The 26715-nt window shown below is 41.6% G+C and overlaps 2 protein-coding genes across 5 annotated transcripts; both read left to right on the top strand.

Annotated features, from left to right (window-relative positions):
- The first annotated feature begins 1857 nt into the window (after positions 1-1857).
- On the top strand, positions 1858-12601 carry ddi2 (DNA-damage inducible protein 2). 4 transcript variants are annotated; one of them, XM_080846779.1, is made up of 10 exons: positions 1858-2279; positions 3292-3418; positions 3661-3939; positions 4595-4721; positions 5047-5174; positions 5484-5612; positions 6633-6736; positions 6910-7102; positions 9126-9176; positions 9488-9610. In XM_080846779.1, exons 1-9 carry the CDS (start codon positions 2142-2144, stop codon positions 9134-9136), a joined length of 1236 nt encoding a protein of 411 aa, XP_080702905.1. In that variant the 5' UTR covers positions 1858-2141; the 3' UTR covers positions 9137-9176; positions 9488-9610. The 4 variants fall into 4 exon arrangements, with proteins under 4 accessions (XP_080702905.1, XP_080702904.1, XP_080702903.1 ...); XM_080846778.1 differs by having other exon boundaries at positions 9485-9570; XM_080846777.1 differs by lacking the exon at positions 9126-9176 and having other exon boundaries at positions 9488-12601.
- An 8105-nt stretch (positions 12602-20706) lies between these two features.
- Positions 20707-24824, top strand: wdr82 (WD repeat domain 82). The gene is made up of 9 exons (XM_080846208.1): positions 20707-21056; positions 21828-21925; positions 22401-22467; positions 22568-22667; positions 22954-23070; positions 23338-23493; positions 23652-23721; positions 23851-23993; positions 24606-24824. Exons 1-9 carry the CDS (start codon positions 20896-20898, stop codon positions 24633-24635), a joined length of 942 nt encoding a protein of 313 aa, XP_080702334.1. The 5' UTR covers positions 20707-20895; the 3' UTR covers positions 24636-24824.
- Positions 24825-26715: the final 1891 nt, after the last annotated feature.

Genomic DNA, 26715 nt, shown 5'->3' with positions numbered 1-26715 from the left:
AACTTTTTTTTAAATTGACACAATGGAAAGGATAAGTGCCTCAGGGGAAGACAGGAAAAGCACGACAGAGAATATCGCAGAAATAGATGTAAGGGAAAAAGGAGCTAGTGGAGAAAGCAGAACAGGTGCAGAAAGGGCAGAAGCCAGTGGCAGTGAGTCTGAGGTCACCAGGTGAGTGGTTATCAGTAGCTGAAGAATGGGACAGGGTTGGTCAGGTTATGGCAAACTTAAATAATTTTAAGGCTGGCCATATAATAAACATATATTTATTCAATCTGTAAAATGTTAATGATTGCATTTTTAGTCTTAAAAAAACAATAAAAGAACAACATGTTATTGGAAGTGGATAGCACTTATGTTAAAAGCTTATACTAATGGGATTCTTTGGTGTTTTACAGACATTTCCAAGTCCAGGGGTAAAGCTCCAGCACAACCTCAACTAAATTTCCCCAAGACACTCCAGGGAGAACGAAACAGGAGCTTCAAGGGTGAGTGGTAGGCAGTCCACCCCTGGTTAGGATACTTCACAAGTGAAGACCCGACCTCTAACAAACATAAAAGACAATTGTAAAATAATCTACACTCACTCATTCATTCACTCACTCACTCACTCACTCACTCACACACACAGGCAAACAGAGAGTGCCCCATCTAGACCTGGTTTGTCAGTGCTCTGTTTTCATTCAGCACCACAATCTGTTTGATATAGTAAGCTAGTGATATTTTTTTTTACTGTTTGTACTTTGTAGTGATACTGTTCAATGTACATTGTACATATTGTTGATATGTATTTGTCTTTATGTATTATGGGACGTGTGTGAGTGATGTTATGTTTTTGCTTTTCTTTCTCATTATATATTATTGCAAATTAATGGAATATTGCACTTAAAATGTTACAGTTTACCCTTAATAAATTATCGCCTAAAATGACAATTCATATCGCGTCTGTCACTTTCACTAAAAACATCCCCGTCTCATGTTAAGGTCCCGAAACTAACTCCCATAATCATGACAAATCGCACTTGCACATTATCAAAGCACCCATTCCAATAACATGGGATTATCAATAAAACATCATTAGTGTCCATAAGAAGGTTCCATCCATTGTTTATGGCTAGATGAGCCGTTAGAATGTTATTTATGAACGAATGAGACGTAGGCTGTATCCTGTACACTTTGTCATTCCTGTTTTGTTATTATTTTGGTTATATGTGCGTTCATCTCCTACATCACATACATACAACAGTCATATTTGTTTAAAATCTTGTTATATTATTCTACCTTGTCAGTCGACATGCTTCTTTGGCTTCTGGCTTTGTCCTAGCCGGTTCCATACCCCTCAGCTTGTCACCAAACACACATGTACCACTGCCCATTATGGGGTCTCAAAGCACGATTTGTATTGATGACAGTGGAGTAAAAGTGAACTACACTTCGCAACTTTAGGGGGAGCTCAGTCGGTGTCATACTGCAGTGCCCAAAACATTAAGCATCATGAATGCTGAGGGATGCTTTTTCCCCATTTGTATCAAATTGCAGTGCAGAAAAATGCATAAGTTGCTATTGCTATATGCTTTTAGTTCATGCAATTCAAAATGTAATTTTGCATTAAGGCCATTTGGCACTGTTATACTCCTACATAGGCCTACCATTTCCCAACATTGTTTAATTGACTCTTCTCTGTTGGACTAATACTAACGACAGCTAACGTTTCCCTTCTTCTTGTATTGTACTTTCTGCAGATCCTAAATGTCGCAATTTCAGTGCTTGTAGGTGCGGTTCTCGAGGGCGTTTCAACATTACCACAGACTATTCACACAAACCCCGTTTACGTCAGTGCGTTTAAACCATTTACGGCAGTGGGGTAGATATTATTCAAAGAAAGCAAAAGACCCACTGTGAAGAGAGAGTTGTGTTTTGTATTTTCTTGTATGTGGTTATCGCATATTTAAATATAAGGCGAATTCTAGTAGAACGAAACACTGACTGTAGGTTTTTCATCATTATCGCTGAGTACTCGAATAAACGTGAAACTGAAACAAACTGAAAAAGCAGCAAAGCTACGAAAGCTAAACCAAATCGCTAGCTAGCTAACTGAGGGAGAATCAGTAGTCAATCGGGTTCAAGCGACCCTAGGCGCAATGCTGTTGAACGTATTTTGCGAACCGAGAGACAGCTCGGAAACAACATTTGCCCTCGAGGTGTCTCCGGAGCTTGAACTTAGGGACTTCGTGGCTCTCTGCGAAATGGAGTCGGGAATACCGGCTGGTGAGATCCAGGTAAAAGCACTTGAGAAGTATTCCAAACACTCTAGCTAACGGGCTGTCTGTCCAGTTACTGAGCTAGCTAGCCAGACAGTTAGCTTCTTACTCACATTAGCTGATAAAGTAGCTAATTTCAGAGTTACCAGCTAGCAAGTCAATTAATGGTCTGTTTAGATGGATAGCTAGAATGTTTACCAAGGGCCAGTGAGTTTTGACCTCACAATTTAGCATGTTAGTGAAGTCTGAGTTACCTCATCTAGCTGATGAGCCATCCAAATAAACATGTGTAACATTACCTAGCTTCGAAAAGTTGGACCTTGCTTTTTGCTGTTCTCTGTGAAGCGACGGCTTGATGGCTAATCTTAGCTAAATTAGCCACCAACAGTCACTTCAGTGAGGATCAGCAGTTAGTGTAAACACGACATGACAACAACAATGCTACAGTTTGTTAGCTACCGTGCTAGCTTAAACAGGTTATTTCGTTCTATGCATGATACATTCACAAACTTCTTGAAGCGTGTAATATACCTAGCTTGCGTAGGAATATATATAAGGTAGCTCCCGAATTGAGAAATATAGAAGCTCTGGATGTGACGTTATCTTTAAAGCAGTTTGTTACTTCTCTATGTTAGATGAGTTGAGTGTGTGGACATGATTTGCATTGATGGTAAAAGCTATTTGTAAACCTTGTTATGTGGATGTGGCAGCTGTTACTTTGTCACGTAACATGTTTTCTATACAAGTCTCATTTGACAACCTGAATAGGCTTGAACATGTATCTGATAGCCAGTATTTCGATGTGCCCTCACAATAATTTAAATTTGCTGTGTAATTACACCCTGGATGTACACAATACTCAAGTTCTCTAAATAAAGTGTCTTTGTATTGAATTGATGCTTTTGATATTTCACATGTATATTCCAAGGATAGTTTAAAAGTGTATTACAGCATAACTAATTAGACCTCATTACCCCAATATTTTATTTTATTAAATATGTGATTCATAGTCTTTGTTGTGCTTTCCCAGGTCTCTTATGCAGAGCAGCCCTTAAGAGACCCCACCCGCTCCTTGGGGACTTATGGACTAAAGGATGGAGATGTGGTGATGCTTAAACAGGCAGATAGACGGCCTCCGGCTCAGTCTGCTTTCCCAGGTAATCAATATTGGCTGACGAAAACAAGAATTTCAGAAATCCTCTTAAGAAGAGTCTGCTAAGAGGGAAATGAAACTATTGCCCATTATTTGGAAAGCACAGCATATATCGGTATGAGGAAGTGGGCCAGCTCAGAATGTCATTGTATTCATGTCTTATAACATGCCTTTGCCTCATCTCCACGAGCACTTTTTCTTCTTCCTGTCATGTCTTCCTTCTTCTCCTCTCCTCTTCCACCCTAGGTCTTCCTCGAATCGACTTCAGCAACATTGCAGTCCCAGGCACTTCCAGAAGCCAGTCGGCTCCAAAGCCTCCACAGTCAGCACAGGCACCCCCAAACACACGCCAACAACCCTCTGGCCCTGCTCCTGCTGCTGCTACAGGCAGCACCGCCTCCTCTCCTCAGGGACTGGACGACCCTTTGCTGCTCAGAGAAATGCTGCTCGCTAATCCACACGAGCTGTCTCTGCTGAAGGAGAGGAACCCTCCACTAGCTGATGCTCTGCTCAGTGGAGACCTGGGTGAGCAACCGGCCTCATATCACCTCTCCTTAAGCATTCTTAAAGCTCTATGGACACAAACTTCCAACCATTCTTTGCTTTTTGCTAATTTACACACAGTTAGGGTGGTCGTAACCAAAAGAAAAGGTGCTGGTGCACCTGTCCAAATATGATGTATTATTGTGTTATGCGTGAAAGCTTTCAGGTTCTTTAGGCGGGGATACACACTGAAGATAACAAAGCAGCAAAACGAAACACAACACTCAGACCAACCAAGCTGAACACGAATCAACACTCTGCTCCCACGTAATTAACGTCACGCTAGCGGTGTAAACTGTTCCGCTGCTGAACCATAGCAAGCAATAGAAATTCTACCGCTTTTGCCGCGTCTACCGCTGGTGTGTTCCCCACATTAATGCGTTTATAAGCCTTTTTGGTATATGGACTAAGGACATGTTAATTCAATTTTTATGGACAATTTAGGTAATCTATTCAAAAACATGGATATCGTAGTTATAAACTCAAAGAAAAACTTCTTTTACACCTTCACTAGTACATTCTTATTCTCACATCTACATTCCTGTAAGCTGGTCTGATATGACACTGTACATTTCAAATGTGTACTGCTTGTGTCAGTGCTTGCTTAGCTCCTTCTCCTGATTTCCTGGTGTCTCAGAGCGTTTCACTAAGGTCCTGCAGGAGCAACAACAGGACCGGGCACGCAGGGAACAGGAAAGGATCCGACTGCTCACAGCCGATCCGTTTGACCTGGACGCCCAGGCCAAAATAGCAGAGGATATCAGGTGAATCACTCATAAACATCCCCCCCCAAAGGTCACACAAGGTAGAGCTGTCATCTCAGTCGCTGGCTAAGCAGGTCAGGGGCTACGTGAGTGAGCTCCACCTCTGATTGGACAGCCAATCAGGATGTGTTTATTCTAAGGCTTGTATTTGTCTCCCTCTGCTGTTTGCCCAGGGTAATTGACTCAGGATGTTGCATTTTTTTAACCTGCAAAAACCTCCACTAATTTCACCTGTAAAGAAATATGACATGAAATGTATTTTAGGTTTCGTATCATATAACACAGAACCAATATGTTGTCATTTTTGTGTGTATTTATGTCACAGGCAGCACAACATTGAGGAAAACATGACAATTGCTATGGAGGAGGCACCTGAGAGCTTTGGTCAGGTGGTCATGCTGTACATCAACTGCCTAGTAAATGGACACCCTGTCAAGGCCTTTGTGGATTCAGGTAGCTTGCATAATTTTTTTTCTGCTTATTGCCACTCTCAGGAAACTGTTTTGTGTATATCACTGGAATGTCATATTTGTATTTCTATATTTGTATTTTGCCATGATCCAAACCCAGCTGAAAACTCTCTTGGCTTTACCCTGGACTCACCCTTCTTCTCCACACTCCCCTTCTAATGAATGTTCCTCTTTTTCAACTTGCTTATTGTCTGTGGTTCTGTTATCATTGCTTTTTTATACCCTCTCTCATCCACACATAATCCATCTCTTCTCCCTTCTCACATCTGTCTTCTTCATCTGTTCTTCTCAGGTGCTCAGATGACCATTATGAGCCAGGCATGTGCAGAGCGCTGCAACATCATGCGACTGGTGGACAGACGCTGGGCTGGCATTGCCAAGGGTGTGGGGACGCAGAAGATCATTGGCAGAGTGCACTTAGGTAGATACCCTGGGCAAGGGCCAGCAGACACCATCTCTAGGCCACTTATTTTAATGCAGTGGTTCCCAAACTATTCATGGCAGGCCATATATATATAGCTCCACGGAAAAAATTAAGAGACCACTTCAAAATGATCAATTTCTCTGGTTTTACTATATATTGGTATGTGTTGTAAAATGCATTTTTGTTTTATTTAATAACCTACTGACAACATTCCTACCAAATTTCAAATTAAAACATTGTCATTTAGAGCATTTATTTGCAGAAGAATGACAATTGGTCAAAATAGCAGTTTTTTCAGATCTTGAATAATGCAAAGAAAACAAGTTCTTGTTTTAACTTAGGAAGAGTTCAGAAATCAATATTTGGTGGAATAACCTTGATTTACAATCACAGTTTTCATGTGACTTGGCATGCTCTTCACCAGTCTTTCACATTGCCTTTGGGTGACTTCATACTACTCCTGGTGCAAAAATTCAAGATTGCTATTTTGACCTATTGTCATTATTCTGCAAATAAATGCTCTAAATGACAATTTTTTTAATTTGAAATTTGGTAGGAATGTTGTCAGTAGGTTATAAAATAAAACAAAAATGTTCATTTTACTTTAACACATACCAATAGTAAAACCAGAGATACTGATAATTTTGAAGTGGTCTCTTAATTTTTTCCGTGTGTGTGTCAAGAGTAACCCAGACAGCTGTACACAATGTTTCCACATTTCCATCAACCCTGTTCAAGGATTGCCAAGTGATCGACCATTCTAAAAACACTGTACTTGTAGCTCTGCTGGAGCATGCTGTCAATGTAGGCTGAGAGATTTTCTATTGTAATTCATTGCTGGAGTATCAGTTTAGCACAAAGAATAAAGTTCTAAGTGTATAATCGTGATCAGTCACATCACATTATATGAAGGCCTGACCTCAAATGGGATCATACTGAATGTTTTTCTTTGATTACACTGTTTTGAAACTGCTTTCCAAATATGGTTGGTTACTGTGATTTGCTGTGCTTCTCCAGCTCAGGTGCAGATTGAAGGTGACTTCCTGCCCTGTTCCTTCTCCCTTCTTGAGGACCAGCCCATGGATATGTTACTGGGACTGGACATGCTGAAGAGACACCAGGTTTGTGTGCACATGTATAAAGCATGATTAACAGGTAGTGTATTTTATTATAATGACAGGGACATACAATTATTATTAATCATGTCACTTTGTCATGATGTTTGCCATTATTACTTGTGCAATGCAGCAGTTTCTTGCTATAGAGTCTCCTTTATCTTTCCACCCTGATACAGTGTGCCATTGACCTGAAGAAGAGCACGCTGCTGATTGGCACCACAGGCACAGAGACTCGCTTCTTACCTGAGGGCGAGCTACCTGAGTGTGCCCGACTTGCCTATGGCCCAGAAACTCGTGAGGAGCCCAGAGCTGAAGAGATAGCTGACCGCGAGCTGGCCGAGGCCATCGAGAGATCAGTGCAGGAGAGCGGTGAGGAGCACACTCCTGAAGAGGAGGAGGGTTGGGTTGTGTGCAAGGCTATTTTGTTGAATTGATTCTAAACCATCCCTAACGAAAGGTCAGGGTTCCACTTTTATGCATATCTCGGAAGAATTAGAAGGTTCTTACGTCAGTTGGTCCGTGCTATAATTGTAAGGTTATTTTGGGTTGGGGAATGAGCAAACTCCAGCAGTAAAGCTTTTCTTCACTAGATCTTCAGTCTCTACTATTGTTTTTTGTTGGATAAGATTTACCGGATTCATATAGAATTGTTAAAGAGTGTGGGTTTTTCAGACTTCTGTTATGTTGTAATATAAGCTGAAACTCCACAGAATTCCAAGGATGAGGCTTTAAAGTAGTAAGTCAGTCCATCAATCCTAAGGGAAGAGAGCTTAACAGACTCCAGTGTATCGTAAACATCAGAGCGGTAAAGCCAAGTGCTAGGAGAGCTGATATGCCTCATTCAGAATCCTTTAGGGTTGGCACCCCTGGATTGCATGCTGGGTTTCTGCCTGATTGCTGTGGACCCTCTGCCATGTGCCGTCCTTCTGTCACAATATGTCAACGCTTTAGCACATTGCACCCGGGAGGGGAAAAAGCCACCTGCAGTCCTAAACAGAATATACAGTCCTTGTAGACATCAGCATGCAGTTTGGGCAGGAACAGAAGGTCTGATTCAAGCTAATCCCAATCATTATGTATGTGAGCACAAAGGTCATGTGACCAGCATAACTTGTGAAAGTCTTAAATCATATTAGACACAAATGTTTATGCATTAGTTGCATTAATGGTTTCTGGTTCAAAAGCTTGTGCTAGTTGAAGTCCTGATACTAAAGGCTGATTTATGCTCGGGGACGTAAGCGCAAGCGCAAGAGGCCGCGCAAGCCCCTTGCGCGACTTTTCACGTCTTGCGTGCGTCGGCCCCTTTTTCTAGACTTGCGTCATTTTTTACGTAAGGTCTTACGCGAGCCTCGCAGCCTGCATTCTATCAACGAATATTACGAGATGAGGTTACTCAAATATTCTGCATGTCTTCTCAGTTTTACAGTGCTTCCCAAGTAAAGGTTTGAAAAGAACTTCAAGCTTCAGACTTTCTGTTAGGGAACCTGTTATCTATCTGCAGAGCAAATGTCAGGCTCATACAAAAACATTAACGTGAATTAATTGATGCTAATACCTAGCGCGGTCTCTATAGGATTCCCCATATACGTTAGCATTAAGCTAACGTATTTTCTACCACAGTAAAACATGCAATACTATGTGATTGTTTTTAGAAAACAAATGTTACGTGATAAGATTACTAAAATGTAGTCTGCATGTCTGCTCAGTTTAACAGTGCTACCCAAGCAAAGGTTTGAAAAGAACTTCAAGCTTCAGACTTTCTGTTAGGGAAACAGCTTTCTATCTGCCAAGCAAATGGCAGGCTCATGACAACACGCGCAACCGTTGGGAGCATGAACTGCACTGAGTAAATTTTGCGCAACAATTAACCCCAACGCTGAACCAAGCAACCGCCTTAAGGCCATCCATAAATATGTTGGTTTGCTGTAACCAAACTTATTGAATCAAATTGGGCCTGACCTCAATTTCCTCGTTGTTCAATCTGCCGACTTGCCAACTATAACTTTCTGTTATGATCGAGCAGGGCAGGAATTTCAAAGACCGCACAATTTCCATGTCTTAGTAATAGTAGCAAAGAGGCCTATGAGAAGCCTATAAGGAGACTAAGGTCTATAGAGCTAGCACTAGAAAAGACCTAAAGTCTATAGAGTTAGCATAGCATTTACATTTTTTGGGATTTGAATGTCATGGCTAACAATCATATTACATATCATATACAGCTTAATTAGTTTGACATGCTTAGGAATACACCTACATTCTTAAAACCTGGATTTTCAGACTCAGCTTGTGTGATATATGTGACAGATGGGCACATGTTTGCGTGTGTGTGTGCTAACTCTTTTTGCCTCCCATTGCATGCCGTGTGTGGTGTGTATACCCTAACTGTGAGCAGGACAGCACTGATGCATATGTGGAGACAGCTGGAGAGGGCCCTTCCTTTCAGGTAACACAGACGCCACAAGAGCAACGCATCCCAGCAACACCACTAAATGTGTTTTTATGACCTTGTTCATTAATGACCCAATGGAAGCTAGAAACCAAAATATCACAATTAACTGCAATGTCAGAATTGAGAATTCCTTTTACAAATTTCTTCAGATCACGGTGACAACAAAAACACATTCTGCATGAACAGCAAAATGTTGTGCCAGCTTTCAGGGCATGCTGTATCTACTGTTTATATATTTATTTTATTTCTGGACTGTATTTTGTATTGTCGAATTGGTTATGAAGCTTTTTCCCCTCTTCCAGTAGACACTCAAGATGGACAAACTACCTCATCTCGATCAGCGCCAAAACTCTTTGACAAACCATTCAACAATGCCCCTACCCCCTCTCCCTCCTCCACCTCAGAGGGCCAGAGTCGGATACTGGACCGCTCACAGTCTGCACCAACCCCCCTGCCTCCCACCCGGGTCCCTGAGCCCAACCGCCTCAATCTGGACTCCCCTCTCCTGTCAGGTGCAGTGGGGTCTGAGCCCCTTCGGCTAGCTCAGGAGAAACCACCTCCTGCCCCATCTTCTCTTCAGAAAAGTCAGCGTACTGTTCCATCTTGTACACAGCCTGTTCAACCCATTGTCCCATCCAAACCCCAGGAGATGCAAGATTTAGTGCCATCTGCTCATCAGGAGACACATCCTTCTGCTCCATCTTGTCTACAAGGGACGCTCCCTCTTCTTGAACCTTGTCTTAAGACAACTGACCCTCCTTCCCCTAACAGTTCCCCATCTAAGGAACTTGCCTCTGCCACTGTGGAGGACATGAACAGACATACAGATATGGACAAACTAGAGCTTGGCTCTTCAGCATCAGAACACATGGAGAGCTGTGGTTCTGGGGAGGCTCATACCCTGCTTCCCCAAGACCCTGTTCATCAGGAGATGGGCCTGTCCAAGACCATCGCTGCCAAACGGACATGCTCCCCACCCCCAGAGGAGGGTCATGACGCTGGGGGTAAGCGCTCACCCCTACCTGTCCCTTCAGATACCAACACAACCTTTGACCTAGCATGTGCTGACACGCCACCCTGCATGCCCTCAGAACGGCTTTCCTCTGAGGAGACCATGGAGGGTCCAGAAGGGGAAGATGATCTGGAGCGGGACCAGCCTGAGGGTGGTAGCTGTAGCAGCAGCAATGGTAACAGCAGCAGCAGTGATGGTAACAGCAGCAGCAGCAGCAATGGAAACCGCAGCAGCAGCAGCAGCAATGGCAATAGCAGCAATAACATGCCCTCTCTGGCCCAGGCCTTGAAGGAACTCCACCAGCTGCTGGTGTCCAATGGCGCTCTCTCTCCCCCTACCGGCAGACTGGATGCTGATGGTTTAGATCAGCAAACACCCTCTCCTGCCAGATCACCTGCTCCAAATAAGGATACGAGCACTGATGAAACCCTGCCTTCATGTCCATCTGAAACTGAACCTGGGCACAGCGTGGACACCCTGACACCTGCTGATGACCCTACTGAAAGAGAAGGGGCCGTGGGCTACCAGCCAGATGCACGCCCCCTGGTGGACATGTGTGAGGACGTGAGAGATAGACGGTCAGAGTCAGGACATGGCCGCCTACCTGTGGAGGACATGATCGTTCGGGAGCCCCCCGAGGGTCAACAGGGAAGAGGGGAGGCTGATGGCCGGGACTCTGGCACTGAGTCCTCTGGCCAGCAAGACCAGCAGAGCCCTCTCTCACTGGCTGTGGGCTCCACCAACGAGCAGCCTGCTGGCAGCTGCCCTCCCTCTTCTGCCACCTCTCTTCCATCGTCTCCTAGCCCTCCTCTTACTCTTGCTCCTGCTGCCACTCCTGCTGCTGCTACCGTCACCCCAGTGTCTGAGCGCTTCCCTGCTGAGGACATCCAGAGAATCCAGGCGGCGGGCTTCTCAGCGCAGGAAGCTGCCCAGGCACTGGAGCAGGCCCAGGGCTGTGTGGACTTGGCTCTGCTGATGCTGCTGGCACGCAATATCAATGTGCCCACATAGATATGAGCCATCCACTGACTGACCTTTGTCTGTCTAATATGTGTAGCACATCGTCACCCACTACACACCATACCGTGTGGAGCTCATCTCTATTCTAGACTGCTGGTGTTCAACCCAACATGTTCTCTCTCTCTCTCTCTCTCTCTCTCTCTCTCTCTCTCTCTCTACACAGTTTAGAATTTGTTTCCATCAGCTGTGATGTCAGAAGGGCTGCAGGTTCCCAGCAGACATTGGTATCATCAGTTTCATTGTTGGGATTTGGATGGTGATTTAACCATTTCATCCAGGGTTTCAGTTGGTTCAAAAGGGCATTTCATTGTCTATCAATTGAACAGGTCTCTTGATAATGGATCATAATGATTAATAATCATCATTATATGGATGCATCATTTGGTGAAACTGTTCAGTCTTCAGGCAAAACAACTCTAGTGGAAGATGTGGAAGGACCGAAGACTTTTTTACCTCCACAAAGAGTGAAAAGCCCCTTGGGAATGTGATCTGGTGAAATAAACTGGAAGTTCTGAGATACTGAGGGGAAGGTATTGGGAGAATTCATTTAATTTTGCTTTGTAGGCAGTATTGAATGCAGCCAAACCTGCCATACCCATGCACAGTGATATCAGTCTTCATCCTAAGGCAAGGTTGGTCTGCTTGACAAGAACATCTTACAAAGCATATTTGCTCTGTTTTTGCTAATGCCAGTGTTTCTGTACAACGTTGTCTGCATCAGATTAAGATGGGTTGTGTTTTTGGTTACAAATACAGAACTCTTGCATCATCCAAATTATATTTTACACTGTCGTGATTACACACTGTGGAGATTGGGGACATAATTTAGAGGTGCTTCTGTGTCTTATTTTGGTCTTTCTTAGCTTCATTTCAGGCAATAATCTTAATCTTTTTTCCCTTCCCTTCTTTGCCAATCCTGGATAACTTGATGTGTGTATATCTTGTGTACACTCACCGAAAAGAAAAGAACCGCTTTCCATCATCATATTTTGTCTTTGATGTTAAGTTAAAACGGGTTGGCTTTTTTTTCTTGGTTTTTATTAAAAACATTATGAAAGGATGAGTGGTGAATATAAGTTTTTTTTAATGGTGAAGTAGTGATACAACATCAGTTCTGTGTAATACACACAATGATCTCTCTAGGGATTTCATGGCAGTCTCCATTCAATCCCGGTGATTAACCCCATTTCGTGACTTGTTTTTAATTGGCCGAATGTTGTAAGTAATGTCATAACCCTGGCGCAACCTTTCCAGCTGTCATGTATCTGCCATATCTGTGCATTTTCAGTGTAGTCTCGGGCCAGGTATCAACAGCGTTCAGGCTATTTCAGTTACTCGGTTTGATCTTGTATACGATTTGAAAAATAAATAAAATTGGTTCTTTATATTTTATTGACGTTTCGTGTGATTTTCATGATGGGTTACCTTTGCTATTTGCATTTTCGAAAATCAGGGGATGGTGACGTGAGACCAACAGGTGAAAGCCATGAAGTTGGATAGAAAACTCACTGATATCCCGCCAGAAAAAACAAGTAAATGTTTGGTCCATAAAGGTAGCGTTACGTTATCGTATTTCAGCAGAGTAGATCGAGTACTATCCATGTTGTATTATGGATCACCTTTCAAACGATGACCTGGACAAAAAACATCTTGCTGGTGAGATTAGAAGTCACGAGCATACTTGTGGACCTACCTGCAGCGAAGAAATTGAAGCTGAAGTTAATTCAGCGGGGATCATGGAGGACCAATGCCTTAACGAGGAAAGAGGGGAACCAAGTTTATCTGAAAAGTTTGGGTAAGTATTTTGGTGGGTGCAGTCCGAACATTATCTTTGCATGCTCCTTTTATTTTCCTTCCTAAAGCGGCAAGCTTGAACAAATCAGATATTTAAAAACTGGTTCTCAAACTTATCCTTGCAGGCCTCACTTTATCTGTAATTTAACTTCTAATAATAAACGTGCCTATCATCAGGTTCCCAACAATATTTTAACAGTTTTAATATTTTCATTTCATAAATGGGTTAAATACTTTATCAGTTTAACATTAGAACCCTTGGAACAAACATTGTATTATGTTTAATTTCTCACTGGTTGATCAATCCATACAATAGCTATACCTTGTAACATAAATGCTAAACGGTAGGCCCTTACCATTTTATACAAGTAGGAGTAGCATACAATGTAGGCTATAACCTCATCACCAAAATAGGTTCGCTACAGACGTCGATTCTGTAAGCGCTCTTCAAAGTTGGACCTGTAGTCTTTCAGGATTCTCGTTCAGGTTTTTTAACCTATTAGCCTGCACCCCTTTGCTGTTACTACCCCCCGCAATCACACTTTGGAAACTAATGTTTTCTACATTGACACTGTCCGTAGCGCTGTTGGTATAGGTGCAGCTCTTCTGTCTGTGGCTCGCTTACCCACATGGAGTTTGAAAGGAGGGGCATTACTCTTTTCCCAGCATCAGCTGGTCACAGTGTCAGAACCAAGTCTGGATGGTTCTCCTTCTCAGCACCTGGAGAATAAGGAGGGAGAGCGGTAAGAGATAAATGCGGCCAAATGTAACCAAACACAATTTAGAACAGGATGAAGCAATATGCTATCCACTAGTACAGCTAGTGGAATCTGCAATGATTTAAATGTCTAACCTTTCGCCGCATATGGCCTTCGATCAAAGTGTTTATAAGTTTCACATTAATGATTCATTCATATCTCTTTATAGTGGCTTACCAGATGAACAAAGAGATGTCAACAAGGCCTTTGATGAGTACTTTGAATCAAACTATTTTCAAAACTGTAAGTGGCTCAGTGTTTTGTACATGTTTGTAATGCTTTTGAATCATTTTAAACATTTCTGATATGACACTTCTTTCAGAGTTCTTCTTCCTCACTTGTCTCCACTACCTCAGCTCCTGTGCCCCTTTATCAGGAGTACCTACTGAACTCTGTCAAAGCTGATCTGCAGATGCTGCTCCAGACTGGTCTGTCTGATCTGATGGTTTCCCAGTGTCTCCCTGGTCTGCAGTCCCAGCCTAGCTCCCCCAGGTTTGCTGTGGCTTCTCCCGCTCCTCCTTGTGTCCCCCAAGATAAGACGGCTTGCTCATTGTGGCAGGAGCTCCAAGTAGTACAAGAACAGGGCCTCCTTGAGGTGCTGACTGCCAGGGAGGTCAGGCAACAGGAGGTCAGTAGACATCTGCTTGCCGGAAGAAGGGGTAGGGAAACAATTAGAAACATGGCAGATGAAATCATACATGTATCAGGACGAGCATGCTAGCATACATTCATAAATACACACACACACACACACACACACACAAACAAAATGGCATATACATGATGCATACAAACTTGATAGAAAATAAGGTGGGGAGAGAGCATCCAAGTATTGTAGAACGGCTTGGTGGGTATACAGTGTGCTCGTAAGGTTACTATTAACAGGGTAAAAAGAGTAATGGAACAGACTATGTCTGTTGGCAATTATTTACATTGCAGGTAAATGCTAGCACAGAGTATGGGGTAGAATCAGGGCACAAATGCAAGAAAAGGGAGGTATAACTCACTAAAAGCATTAACAGTAAGAGTGTGTGTTCGGGGGATACATTGATCATCGGTTCAGTGTGCAAGGAGAGGATTTTATATTTTGCAATAACTGTTATTTGTATTCCAAAATGTACCTCATATGATTAATTTATTGTAAATGTAAGCTGTTAAAGATGACAGTGATGACATTCCAGTGGCAAGAATGACATGTTTGGCCTCCCTGTTTAATATTCTGTCCTTGTATCAAGACCATGTTTGAACTGCTGACATCTGAAGCCTCCTATCTGAAGAGCCTGTGGGTTGTAGTGAATCATTTCCAGGGCTCCAAGGAGCTGCAGCGTACACTGTCCTCTGTGGAGCATCACATCCTCTTCTCCAACCTCCGGAATGTCTGTGGGGTTAGTGAGAGGTATGGATAGCATGTTCTTAATGACTACTAGAAGTTGCTTTACACTTGTACTCAGTAGTGTACAACTGCAAAACCAAAACAAGCCTAGGGACAAGAAATCAGTATCGGAAGAGGGAAAAATTAGGTATTTGATGAAGATGGGAGATATTGCAAAACAGTACGAATCAATCTGTTGGCATCTGGATGCTTATCTGTCCTGAAATGATACTTGTGCAACCACACTCCACATGTTATATTGTAACTTGCCTATACTGGAAATCAACAGAATTAACAGCTAGGCTACTAGCTATCAGAATCAAGTTTGCTGGCGTTACCTTTTGTAAGCAGTGACTGTGTGGTTCTACTCTGTCATTTTTCATTGGAGCCAGAAAGATGTAAATATAGCTCCAAAATGGATAGAGGCTTACCTTGCCAGTTGGTTTTGTAAGGAACCAAATAACCACCCAATATTCTTGTATTCTGTGTGGTATGTCTATTATCTGATTTCAACAGATTTTTGCTCGAACTGGAGGGCCATTTCCAAGAGAATGTTATGATGTCACAAGTTGGGGACATTGTTCTGCGTCACCGACCAGAACTGCATCAAGTCTACGTGCCTTACGTCACCAACATGATGTATCAAGAGGCACTGATCACTAAGCTGATGTCTGTGTCCACCTCTTTGACATTCTCTTGGTTACAATCATGCTGGTGCTCTTTCTCTGTCACCCATGCTTCACTTAATCTTGATGTCTGATTTGTTGATTGTTTTGGGTCCATTATCATGCTTTCTTTATTTGAATACACACAGCACAATTGTCTATCAATCTTGGATAATCCCAAATATTCAGTATGTATTCTTCACTTTGTTTGGGCACAGGCAGCAGAACCACAGGTTTGGGTCTGTTCTGCACACCCTGGAGAAGCATCCAAAATGCCAGAGGCAGACCCTAAAGTCCTTCCTGGTCCTCCCCTTCCAGAGAATCACCAGAATTAAGCTCATTCTCCAAGTGTGTAGATCAGAATGTATCTGTTGTATTTGTCTGCATTGTACTTAAAACGGTTTATGATTTGATGTTTGTTTTTCCTCTTTCTGTCCGACAGACTACCTTGAAGATGACTGACCCTGACACCTTAGCTGTTGGGCCTTTGACTGAAGCCATTAGTGCTCTCCATGAGGTAGGGAAGCTGTTCTCTCTTGAAATATACACCACAGATACATATTGTGATACTAAGGGTTGTTCCACAGCCTGGCCTACACTGCAAAAATGCTTTTCTAACCTAGTGTTATTACTCTTATATTGAGATGAAAAAATCTAGTTGGTCTTGTTTCTAGCTAAATTGAACTTACCTAGTGCTCTTTGGTAAGGTTATTTTTGCCTATTTCAAGCAAATATTACTTATTTTAAGAAATCTCAACAAGCAAATTTGGCTGCCAGTGCGTTAAGCAAATTTGGCTTAAAACAAGCAAATTTGGCTGCCAGTGCGTTAAGCAAATTTGGCTTGTTAAGATTTCTTAAAATAAGTAATATTTGCTTGAAATAGGCAAAAATAACCTTACCAAAGAGCACTAGGTAAGTTCAATTTAGCTAGAAACAAGACCAACTAGATTTTTTCATCTCAATATAAGAGTAATAACACTAGGTTAGAAAAGCATTTTTGCAGTGTACTAACCTAACCATGTGACCAGAGGTCACTTTTTGCTGTGATTTGTATGGTACTAAGCAAAGCAGGACTAATACCCAGGCTTCTATATGGGGTCCACCAATCAGCCGTCAAAGGGCAGTGGCTCAGGTGTTTTCCAATTTCAATTCCAACAGCAGAGGTACCAGAGAATGTTTAAAGCTGGTCCAGTCACTTCAATTGTAATCCAGGTCAATATGGAAACTATGGAGGGAAACGCATCGCTATGGAGATCATTCATAAATAATGTAGTAAAATGCAGTACATTCGGTTCTGGCCATTGGTTCATTTTCTTAGATTGTTTTTCTCAACTTGCCAGAGCACACCTCTCTCACAAGCAAAGCTTTTTGAAGAAACTTTGAGACCACATCTTTCACATAATTATGGAAAACTACATTTATCTGGATGTCTGTTAACAAGCTATGAAGGATATTCTTCAGTATTGTGCCTTGTGTCTCCACTCACTCATATACGTGTGAATATATGGGAAAAAACATTTCCATGCTTTTGTCTTTAGGTTGTGAAGGAGTGTAATCACAATGTGCTGTGCATGAAGCAGACCGAAGAACTTGTGCACTTGGAGAAACGTGTGGACTTTGGCCAAATTAAGGTTCTCCTGTTATTTCCTTATCATTTTCCCTCAAGTCTAGCTTATTCTGCTCATTCATTGGGCCTAATGTGCCTTTTTAGGTAATTGTTTCATCAATACAACCTGATAGAATGTATTTGTTGCATATTGTAAAGTTACTTAATGCAACTCATATCTTCCTTAACATGGTCCTTCCCTCAGGCCATCCCTTTGATCACACATGGTCGCTACCTCATCCATGAAGGGAAGCTGAGACAGATTGATGTAAGGAGCTGCCCGACTGTGGAGTCGGCAGTGTCCTTCTCTGAGGTCTACATTCATCTTTTCAGTGATCTGCTACTCCTCTCTATACAAAAGTATGACTGGCTTTGAGTCATAGCGGTAGACTTTTACATTTAGTCAAGGATTCTATTACATTGGCTCATTGTCATTGCTCAAGTCATTGGCTATTCAGTAATGACGTTGTCCTGAAGTTAAATCAGAGCTTTTTAAAAATAGGTTAACCTCTATCCATATGTGCAGTTTATTTATGTATTTATCAAAATACATTTTGTGATGACTGATGGTCATTCCTTTAAGGTCAGACTTCCTAAGTTTGGAACCAGTTTTGAAGCTGTACCCCTTCCTGCTATTTACATCCTAGGAGTGGCCTATTCAGTGTTCAAGAGTATGCCTTGTTCCCTCGTAACGTCGACACAGAGAACCTTAAAACAGATGCGCTTGGCCTTCCAGCAGAATCCTTCCTGCTCCACTTGACTCCAGGCCACACAGGGGCAGCCACAGCCATAATTCTGGTGGCAAACACACGGTAATGAGCCTTGTTCATCTGTGTTCTGTTTTCAGTCAGTCAGGACTACTACATGTGAATGGGAAACCAGCATTCATTGGAACAAATGCGCTCTGAGAAATATACGATGTATGGACTGTAATTTATTGACAGAGCTGAGAAGGTGTTTTGGGTCAACGCTTTGAATTCACAAAGAGATGACGAAGCACAGATTTCATGACCGCTGAAGGTAACTTAAGCATATTGCATTTTGAGTCCGCTTTCTTAACTCTCTCATCGGACGCTACATTATTTTCTCCATTTTAGAGTGATCATCGACAAGAAGTGCCTTCATAATTATAATTTTAATGGCTTTACTTGAAGTGATTGTAAGCAATATTACCAAATAAATAAAATTGATTTTAGCACCTTGGCTGAGTCTTATTATGCCCTGTTACCTACAGGGGCAATACAAATGATCATATCTACATATACTCTGAGAGGTAATGTCATGAGGATTTCATTGCAACCTCATATCAATGATGCACAAGTTTTTGTATTATCTGCCTTGCAAATTGGATTGTCATGAGTGGGCGATTCTGTAGACCTGTTTCACATCCCATGGTTCCTACAAAGAGGATCCAAGCATCACTGTCTATCTATTCTGAAGTTACCTTCTGTTCTGATAACGTATGTGATGACACTAATTGGAGCACAACATGAGTGCTTGTTTGCTTAGTTGACACCATATGAACTAACATATTCTGTATAGACCTTTTTTCTGTGAAAAAAGTGTGCAAGGTTCTCATGCATGCTATGCATATGCCAGTCCTTCCCAAACCTTTGACTAAAAAGATGAAAATATAACCTGTTACCTGTTTTTAATTAAAAAACAGATGCCCATCAACTGTTGCAGAGCGTTTCTTCAACCTTTTTTCTACATCTGAAAAGCTTACATTTGTCAAATAAATTGTATAGATCAGTTAAACTTTTAAATCAGTTGTGCATAGGTTTTTTCATCAATTTAGATTAATTTAATCATTTTAACATATAGGCTTGTTATCCCCTCTTAATTTATAGGGTAAATGGTAGGCCATGAACATATTAAATAAGTACAAACTAGGCTATAAACTCATGACCAAATAGATTAGATGCAGACTACTATGCTGTAAGAGCACTGCAATACATGTCTGCAGTTGTCGGCATTCTGGTGATGTTAGTATGTTTGTAAGACACTGTGTTGGATGCATAGATCTAAGGTGGGTTACAAAAATACACAATTTCAATGGAAAATACATTTTCTTTTTCATTAGAATATGAGATTTGTATTAGTTTCATGAAATGAAATGTCATCTGACCATGATACTTTTTTGGGGAATATCAAACCAAACTAAAGAAAGGAGGGGATATACACAACAATGTGAACGTCTGAGGACTTTTATGCTGACAGTAATTTTCCTAAATTCTAAGTGACCGGAAATCAGTTCTGGACAGATATTTCTTATTGTAGCTAACAGGCGAAAATATGGCCGCCAAAATAAAACAGAAAGATATGTAAATATTTGCCACTGCAAATTCACGTATTGCTATGTTGTTTGCGTGTGATTTTTGTATTTGTTTAAGTAAGCCTCTAAAGTCATAAAATTGTTATTATCACATCAGAAATCTATATCCAGGACCTCTGTTTGTTCTGATCTGATGTTATGTCTGTTTTACATCAGACATGTTTAATGTTAGAGGCTCCGCAATTTTTTTTCCACTGGTCTGTCTCCTTGTAGCCTGCTGTCTCTGACTGACCATAGCTTGTGAATGATAGACTACACTGATAAAGACATTGGTTACTTGTTTTGAGTCTAATTTGCCAGAAAGTTGTTAATTTCTGCTGTATTGGCATTTAAGGGATATGGGATGTATTTCAGATAATGCCACTACAACACTACAACAACTTATGCCTCTACAACAAATTATGGAGTACAAAAATGTCTCAGTACATATTTCGTAGTGGGTCTTTAACTCACTTGTTTTCAACAATGTGAGCAGTGATAATCCATCAACGCTAACAAAAATCTCATTGACCACTGAATATTTTGGTGCAATTTCAATCTGAAGTCATTCATTTCAGCAAAGTGTAGCCTACGGGTGGACACACCATACCAAAAAGAGTGGCCCTTGGATGATTGTTTGGAATGTTGTTAACTTTTTATAAGGTCTTAATTATATTTTTAAATGATTTGAATTTGGGCACAATCTTTCATGTTATATATAACTACTTAATTTTTATATACCCTGGTTTTTGTTAGATAATCTGGTGAATATCCTTCTGTATTGTATGACTCGCTCAGCACATATGTGAATCCATGGATAAAACAACATTTATTTGAACTTAGAGAAGATCCTACCACACCTTGGCCTACCATGAGCAGTTTGTAGGCCTTTTATTTTGACTCTTGTGGTTTCCACTCAGCTCCCTGTTGTCGCTCACTTCACATTACTGTAATCTTATGCGCCTCTTCTGCCGCCTCTTCTGTAGCGCTAGTTAAAACGGACGAGTCAAGGCGCATTTTGGTGTTGTCTGAATCATCTGTTCTCCATAGCTACATCATTAAAATATTCAATTTATGAAAAAAAAAACTTAAATAAGTTTATACATATTTCTGGCTTTGTTACTAATTTAAAGATATATAGGGTAGCCTGATCCCTAACAGGCACAAAGGCCATGAAGCTCACGGACAATGTGTTGCGGAGTTTCAGGGTAGCTAAGGTGTTCCGAGAGAATTCGGACAAAATCAACTGTTTTGACTTCAGTTCGAATGGGGAGACGGTGATTTCGAGCAGCGATGATGACTCTATAGTCTTATATGACTGCCAGGAGGGAAAGTAAGGGGAATTTCAGCTACGTTATGTTATAAATCACAATCAGACAGGCTTGATTGGAAGCTAGCTAGTCAATGGTAGGTGCAGGCCACCAACCTTAGCTACCAAACGTTAGCTGATTATGTTTTCAGCTGGCGGTTTGGTCGCTAGCTAGCTGTACCACTGTGTATTTGTTTGCCCCAGAACATCATATCCGCCTGTACTGTATTACATTTGATTGGAACTATTTGCCAGTAGTTGGGTTTTGGTCTATGGGTATCCTCTTGTTAGCTAGCTGGGAGGGTAACGTTGCTACTTTAGGAGTGTTTTGGCGTGTAGCTGGAGTGGCTAGCTAACGACCGTAATACAAAGCTAGCGAGCTAGCTAAGTTAACAATCACCGTCAACACGAGGATTTCCAAGCAGTGACCATTGATAACATAAGCTACCACGCCTCTCGCTTAGAGTTGACTAGCTATCGTTACAGTTCAATAACGTGCTGTGTAATATCAAAGCATCCCATGCAGTAGGTTTTATGAACCCTCATAACTCATCAGTGGCCCTCTCTAGAATACTGGCATGGAGTAGGCCCAACATTTTACTTTGTGATAAATACTGTTACTCAGCGATCATTATATACCAAAGCAAATTACTAGCAGGCGTAAATTACTTGGCAATAAAATGATTATTATTAGAACTGGTACAGGTTGGTTTCAGTGATTGTACGGGCTTGGAGTGTTTGTTATCTGCTTCAATCACTGGTATTGAGGGGCTTTGTTTTGTCTCTGTGACTTAGACCAAAGCGAACCTTGTACAGCAAGAAGTATGGAGTGGACCTCATCAGATACACACATGCAGCCAACACCGTTGTCTACAGTTCCAACAAAATTGATGGTATGTCAGTTGGTTATATCTTATGAAAATGTTGGCGATTTTACAATCACATTTAACTACCTGCTGATTTAAGGCTATGTCTTGTCATCTGATGTTTGTCTCCTACACGTAGACAAGTGGTTCTGGAGTAGACCTTATCATGCAGTGTTGATGATGGAGTCTGTTCTTTCAAAGGTGCGCTGTTTTTGCCTTTGCTGGAAGCCTGCCCACCCTGGTCTGAGGTAGTTGTTTGTACAGTTTGAGGGTCTGTGATTCCGCCCTTTACTGGAGATAACTGTACATGCTACTGCCTTGCCCAGGGTGGAGCCATGTCATCGCCCCCCGCTGTGTGTGCTTCTAATGTCATCCTACAGTCCAGATGCTTCTTGTGCACTGTTGATGCCAATTTGGTCATGCTGCATAGTGTTTTGGTAGCTAACTGTTAGTGGTACCGGCCTTGGCTTGATGCCTGTTCAACACTTTTATCTTGTTGCAGACACTATTCGGTATCTGTCACTACATGACAACAAGTACATTCGGTACTTCCCTGGACACAACAAGAGGTAAGGACCCCACCAAAAGATGAACTAGAATGGGTGGCATGCATGTTAGGAGAATGCACTGTGAATCTAAGGATATGTCTCTTCTGGTGGGCTCTTTCAGGGTGGTGGCACTCTCCATGTCACCTGTGGATGACACCTTTATCTCCGGCTCGCTGGATAAAACCATTCGACTGTGGGACCTCCGCTCCCCAAACTGCCAGGTGAGAGAGGCAAAGCACAGTTTAGGCTGGCAGACTTCTTCATCGAGTAGAGGATGTTTTTGCACAAAGTTAATTGATTTCAGAGAACTTGTCATAACAGTTCAGCGATAAGGACTTACCTCTTTTTTATATGCAAATGTTCCAGTTTTTAGAAGTGAGCTGAGAGAAGTGTTGATTGAATGGCATGCTTCTTTTTTTAATGTTTGAAACCTCTGTGTGCTGAATATGATTGTGAGTGGTCCTGCTGACCCTGCCTCTAACCTCCCGCCACCCCACCCCCTTTCAGGGCCTGATGCACCTACAGGGAAAGCCGGTGTGCTCGTTTGACCCAGAGGGTTTGATCTTTGCAGCGGGGGTAAACTCTGAGATGGTTAAGCTTTATGACCTGCGCTCATTTGACAAGGTGAGGATGATTGCAATGACTTATGATAGGGTTGACTTTAAGTCTTAGTGTGGTGCTGGGTTTAGAAATGTTTATCTTAATCATATATGGTCTGACCAGATACATTTAAAAGCAAACATTGGTTTGTTTCAAACAGAAAGGATAAAGTATTGCATACTGCTGGCTGAGTTAGATGCACTGCAGTACCTTTAGTGAGTTTGTGTGGTTTGTAAATTACCTTTTTGTCAGTTTCCTGTGTGTTCACAGTTGAATCCTCTATTCCTCCAGGGTCCATTTGCCACTTTTAAGTTGCCCTATGAGCGCACATGTGAGTGGACTGGCCTGAAATTCAGTAATGACGGGAAGCTGATCCTGGTCTCCACCAATGGTGGAACGCTGCGCCTGATGGATGCCTTCAAGGGGGCTGTTCTTCATTCGTTTGGGGTAAGAGAAGGATAAAGAGAACTTTCACCAAAATGTACTCTGCCTGTCATGAAAAATGCACACCTGCTGTTCAACTATATCTAACGAAATGGTATACATTTCAGTTGTCATCTTCGTAATGTTTGTATTTTGTGTGTTTATTTGCTTGGATTCTGTAGGGTTACAACAACAGCAAAGCGGTGATTCTGGAGGCTTCGTTTACTCCTGACTCTCAGTTTATTATGATCGGTGAGTCGAAAGGGTGATGATGGGTAGAGCCATGGTAGCTTAAGGCTTTACAGATAAGGTCCGTGATGCATGTGATGGGTTGGGAGAACAGTAGCAGTGACCTTTTGTCTCTCCTCACATGCTTCCCAGGCTCTGAGGATGGGAAGATCCATGTTTGGAATGCAGAGAGTGGGATGAAGGTGGCTTTGCTAGACGGCAAACACACAGGCCCCGTCACGTGTCTACAGTTCAACCCCAAGTTCATGACCTTCGCTAGTGCTTGCTCCAACATGGTGAGAAACAATCACTCTCTCACATGCACACATACACTTGTTCATAGACACACAACGTTTCCCTTGCCATAGAAAACAGAATTCAGTACAGTTCAGAGACTGTATTCACAAACAGGATTTATTATTTCTAACATAATGGTGTGAAAATTAGTGTTTTTTTATTCTAACTCCCAATGAGCATGTTGACATGGTGGGTAAACCTGCACATGCTCTTAATAGTAAATGAATCTTGAAATTATATATATTAAAAAGATCTAATCAGAGTGAGTGTTATGCCTTCAAATATCTAATGCGTTCAATTTTATTTTCAGAAAAGGATGGTAAATTTGAATCATTGACCTGAAAAACATTGAATACCAACTAATTGCATCCATTAGATAACTGCACATATTCACGTATAAAGGAGATGTTTTATGAAATGGTGTGAAGTAGCAAGCAAAACCTGAACTATAGACAGCATTTTTTAATTGTTATATGTAGGCATCACCTTTACTGCTGTCTGCCTTTAAATGCAGTGGTCCTCTTGGCTCTTAAAAGGATTAAGATAAGAATATTGACAGCATATGATGCAAGTAGGACCTGTTTGAAGGCCTCTCTGTTCTTTCTTTGCAGGCTTTCTGGTTACCCACTATTGATGATTGACAGCAGTTCAGGCTGTGAAGGGAGGGGCGCTCCACCTTGCTGGGGCTGGATGTTCCTTTCCAAGGACATTACAATTCTCAGTTGAACTTCAGGATTTGTAAATAGGTTTTCATCAAGAGATTCATATGTTGTGTTTTGTTCAGTTATGTTCCTTTTTATATTATTATCAATAAACACTTTAATCTGAAAGTGTTCCCTTATGTTTTCCATCCATCCACTTGTGACTTGATAAAACACACACTCACCATCATGTAAGTAGCACAATCTGTCAGGATTATTTAGTCTTCCACAGAGCATATAAAGAACAACTGTATTGTTCCTGAGAAGGTCTTACTTTGCAGAGATACCCACATGAGCACCAAAGAGTCACTTGATATGTAAAGAGGAGAGCCTCCCTTTTTCATACAGCACAGAAGGGTGGCATTGTGCCATGCTTCCACAGTAATTGGAGACTTTCCTCAGAAAATGAATGACAAACTTAACCAGCTTTATCAAACATGATGGGCTATACTCACTTTTGAAGTGAGGTTGCCAGTGGTGAGAATACTTTTACCCCAACTGCTGCCATCAGCTGCTTCATAAGAGTGGTCCTCGAATATAAAAGGATTCACATGTGTTCATGTTCTGTCGGAGCTACATTCAACCCTTTGGTCAGCCTGGCAGGCCCCTCTGTTCTAGGTTTCTCACTTCACCTTCTACTGTGGAAACTCATAATGACACCCGGGAAGTTTCATTTTGACAAAACAGGAAAACTTGAACAGATGCTGTTTCCATACCGTGAGTTTTTTTTATTCCAAGAGTGAATATATAGTGCCACTTGAAAGTATGTGAACCCCTTGAGCAGTTAATACTTTTCTGTTGTTTTACTATGATTTTTCAATTTTTTCGTCACTTATTTTCTATGTATAAAATGTCAGGTTTATGTTTATCATTGTCATGTACTTGTTTAGAGGGAATTGTGTGACAAGCCAATACACAATGCCGAAACTACATGAAACATGTAATGAGTGTATGTGCAAATTAAGTGAACCCCCAGCTGCATTGGTAAAGTCAAGTAGTTAACAGATTTGGTGAAACACGTTTGGGTGCTTAATTAGTCAATTAATGAATAATGAATGCTTACTTAATTAGTCAATTAAGCAAACCAATCAAATGAGACCTTATTAGAAAAAGGTTTGGGCAACACCAATTAAAGGAGAGAGGAAACCAACCAAACTACTGTAGTGGCGAGGTGTACCCACGCAGATCAACAATGCCGAGAGGAAAGGAGATATCCGAGTAAATCAGGAAGAAGGTACTGACAGCCCATCAGTCTTGGGAAAATTGGTGATGAAAAAATTGAAAAATCATGGTAAAACAACAGAAAACTCTTAACTGCTCAAGGGGTTCACATACTTTCAAGTGGCACTGTATACTGATAAAATCTATACCTTACCTACACTGCAAATTATTTTGGACACAAGCACTGTGTACTTTTTAAGATGAATGTACTGCCTGTGTGGGTATGAGTAATTGCCTCATAGCCAGACAGTATTTGACTTCTGCCCTGTGACACCAGCCTGGTCCTGCATTAGTAAGTCTGACTCCTCCGGTCTGAGCCACAGACACTTCATCACCTAAACAAGCAGTGGAAGTGCACTTGCTAGGGGGATTAGATGTCACTTGTGTGACCTGGCTCCTCTCTGTTTCATTATTTATTGTGCTTATTCAGACAATTCAATCTAGTAAGCATTCATTATTATGTTCACACACAGTATTACCCTGATACATAGCATATACTGTACTCTTGAATCTAACTCATTTGAGATACAATTCTGAAAGAATCTTCATTAAATCATAAAGTCAATGTGTGTGACCGTGTAAAGATCTTTAAAAAACCTGTAAAGTTACATACAGACTTTGATCCCAATTCATTAATGTTCCATAGACTGAAAACGGATAGTAACAGTGCCTAACAGTACGGATTGTGACTTAGCTGAAAAAAGCAGTGCCATGTTATTGGTGTTGTCAGATGGGGAGCTCGGCAGGTGGGCTGCAGTGAGGGGTCATGAGTCTACTCCGCTGGTTGTCTACTCTGGCA

The sequence above is a fragment of the Sprattus sprattus genome, assembly GCF_963457725.1.
Source record: "Sprattus sprattus genome assembly, chromosome: 10".
In the NCBI taxonomy this organism is placed as follows: Eukaryota; Metazoa; Chordata; class Actinopteri; order Clupeiformes; family Clupeidae; genus Sprattus; species Sprattus sprattus.
The sequence above is the reverse complement of the archived record's forward strand: the minus strand, read 5'-3'. Positions and strand labels throughout refer to the sequence as shown.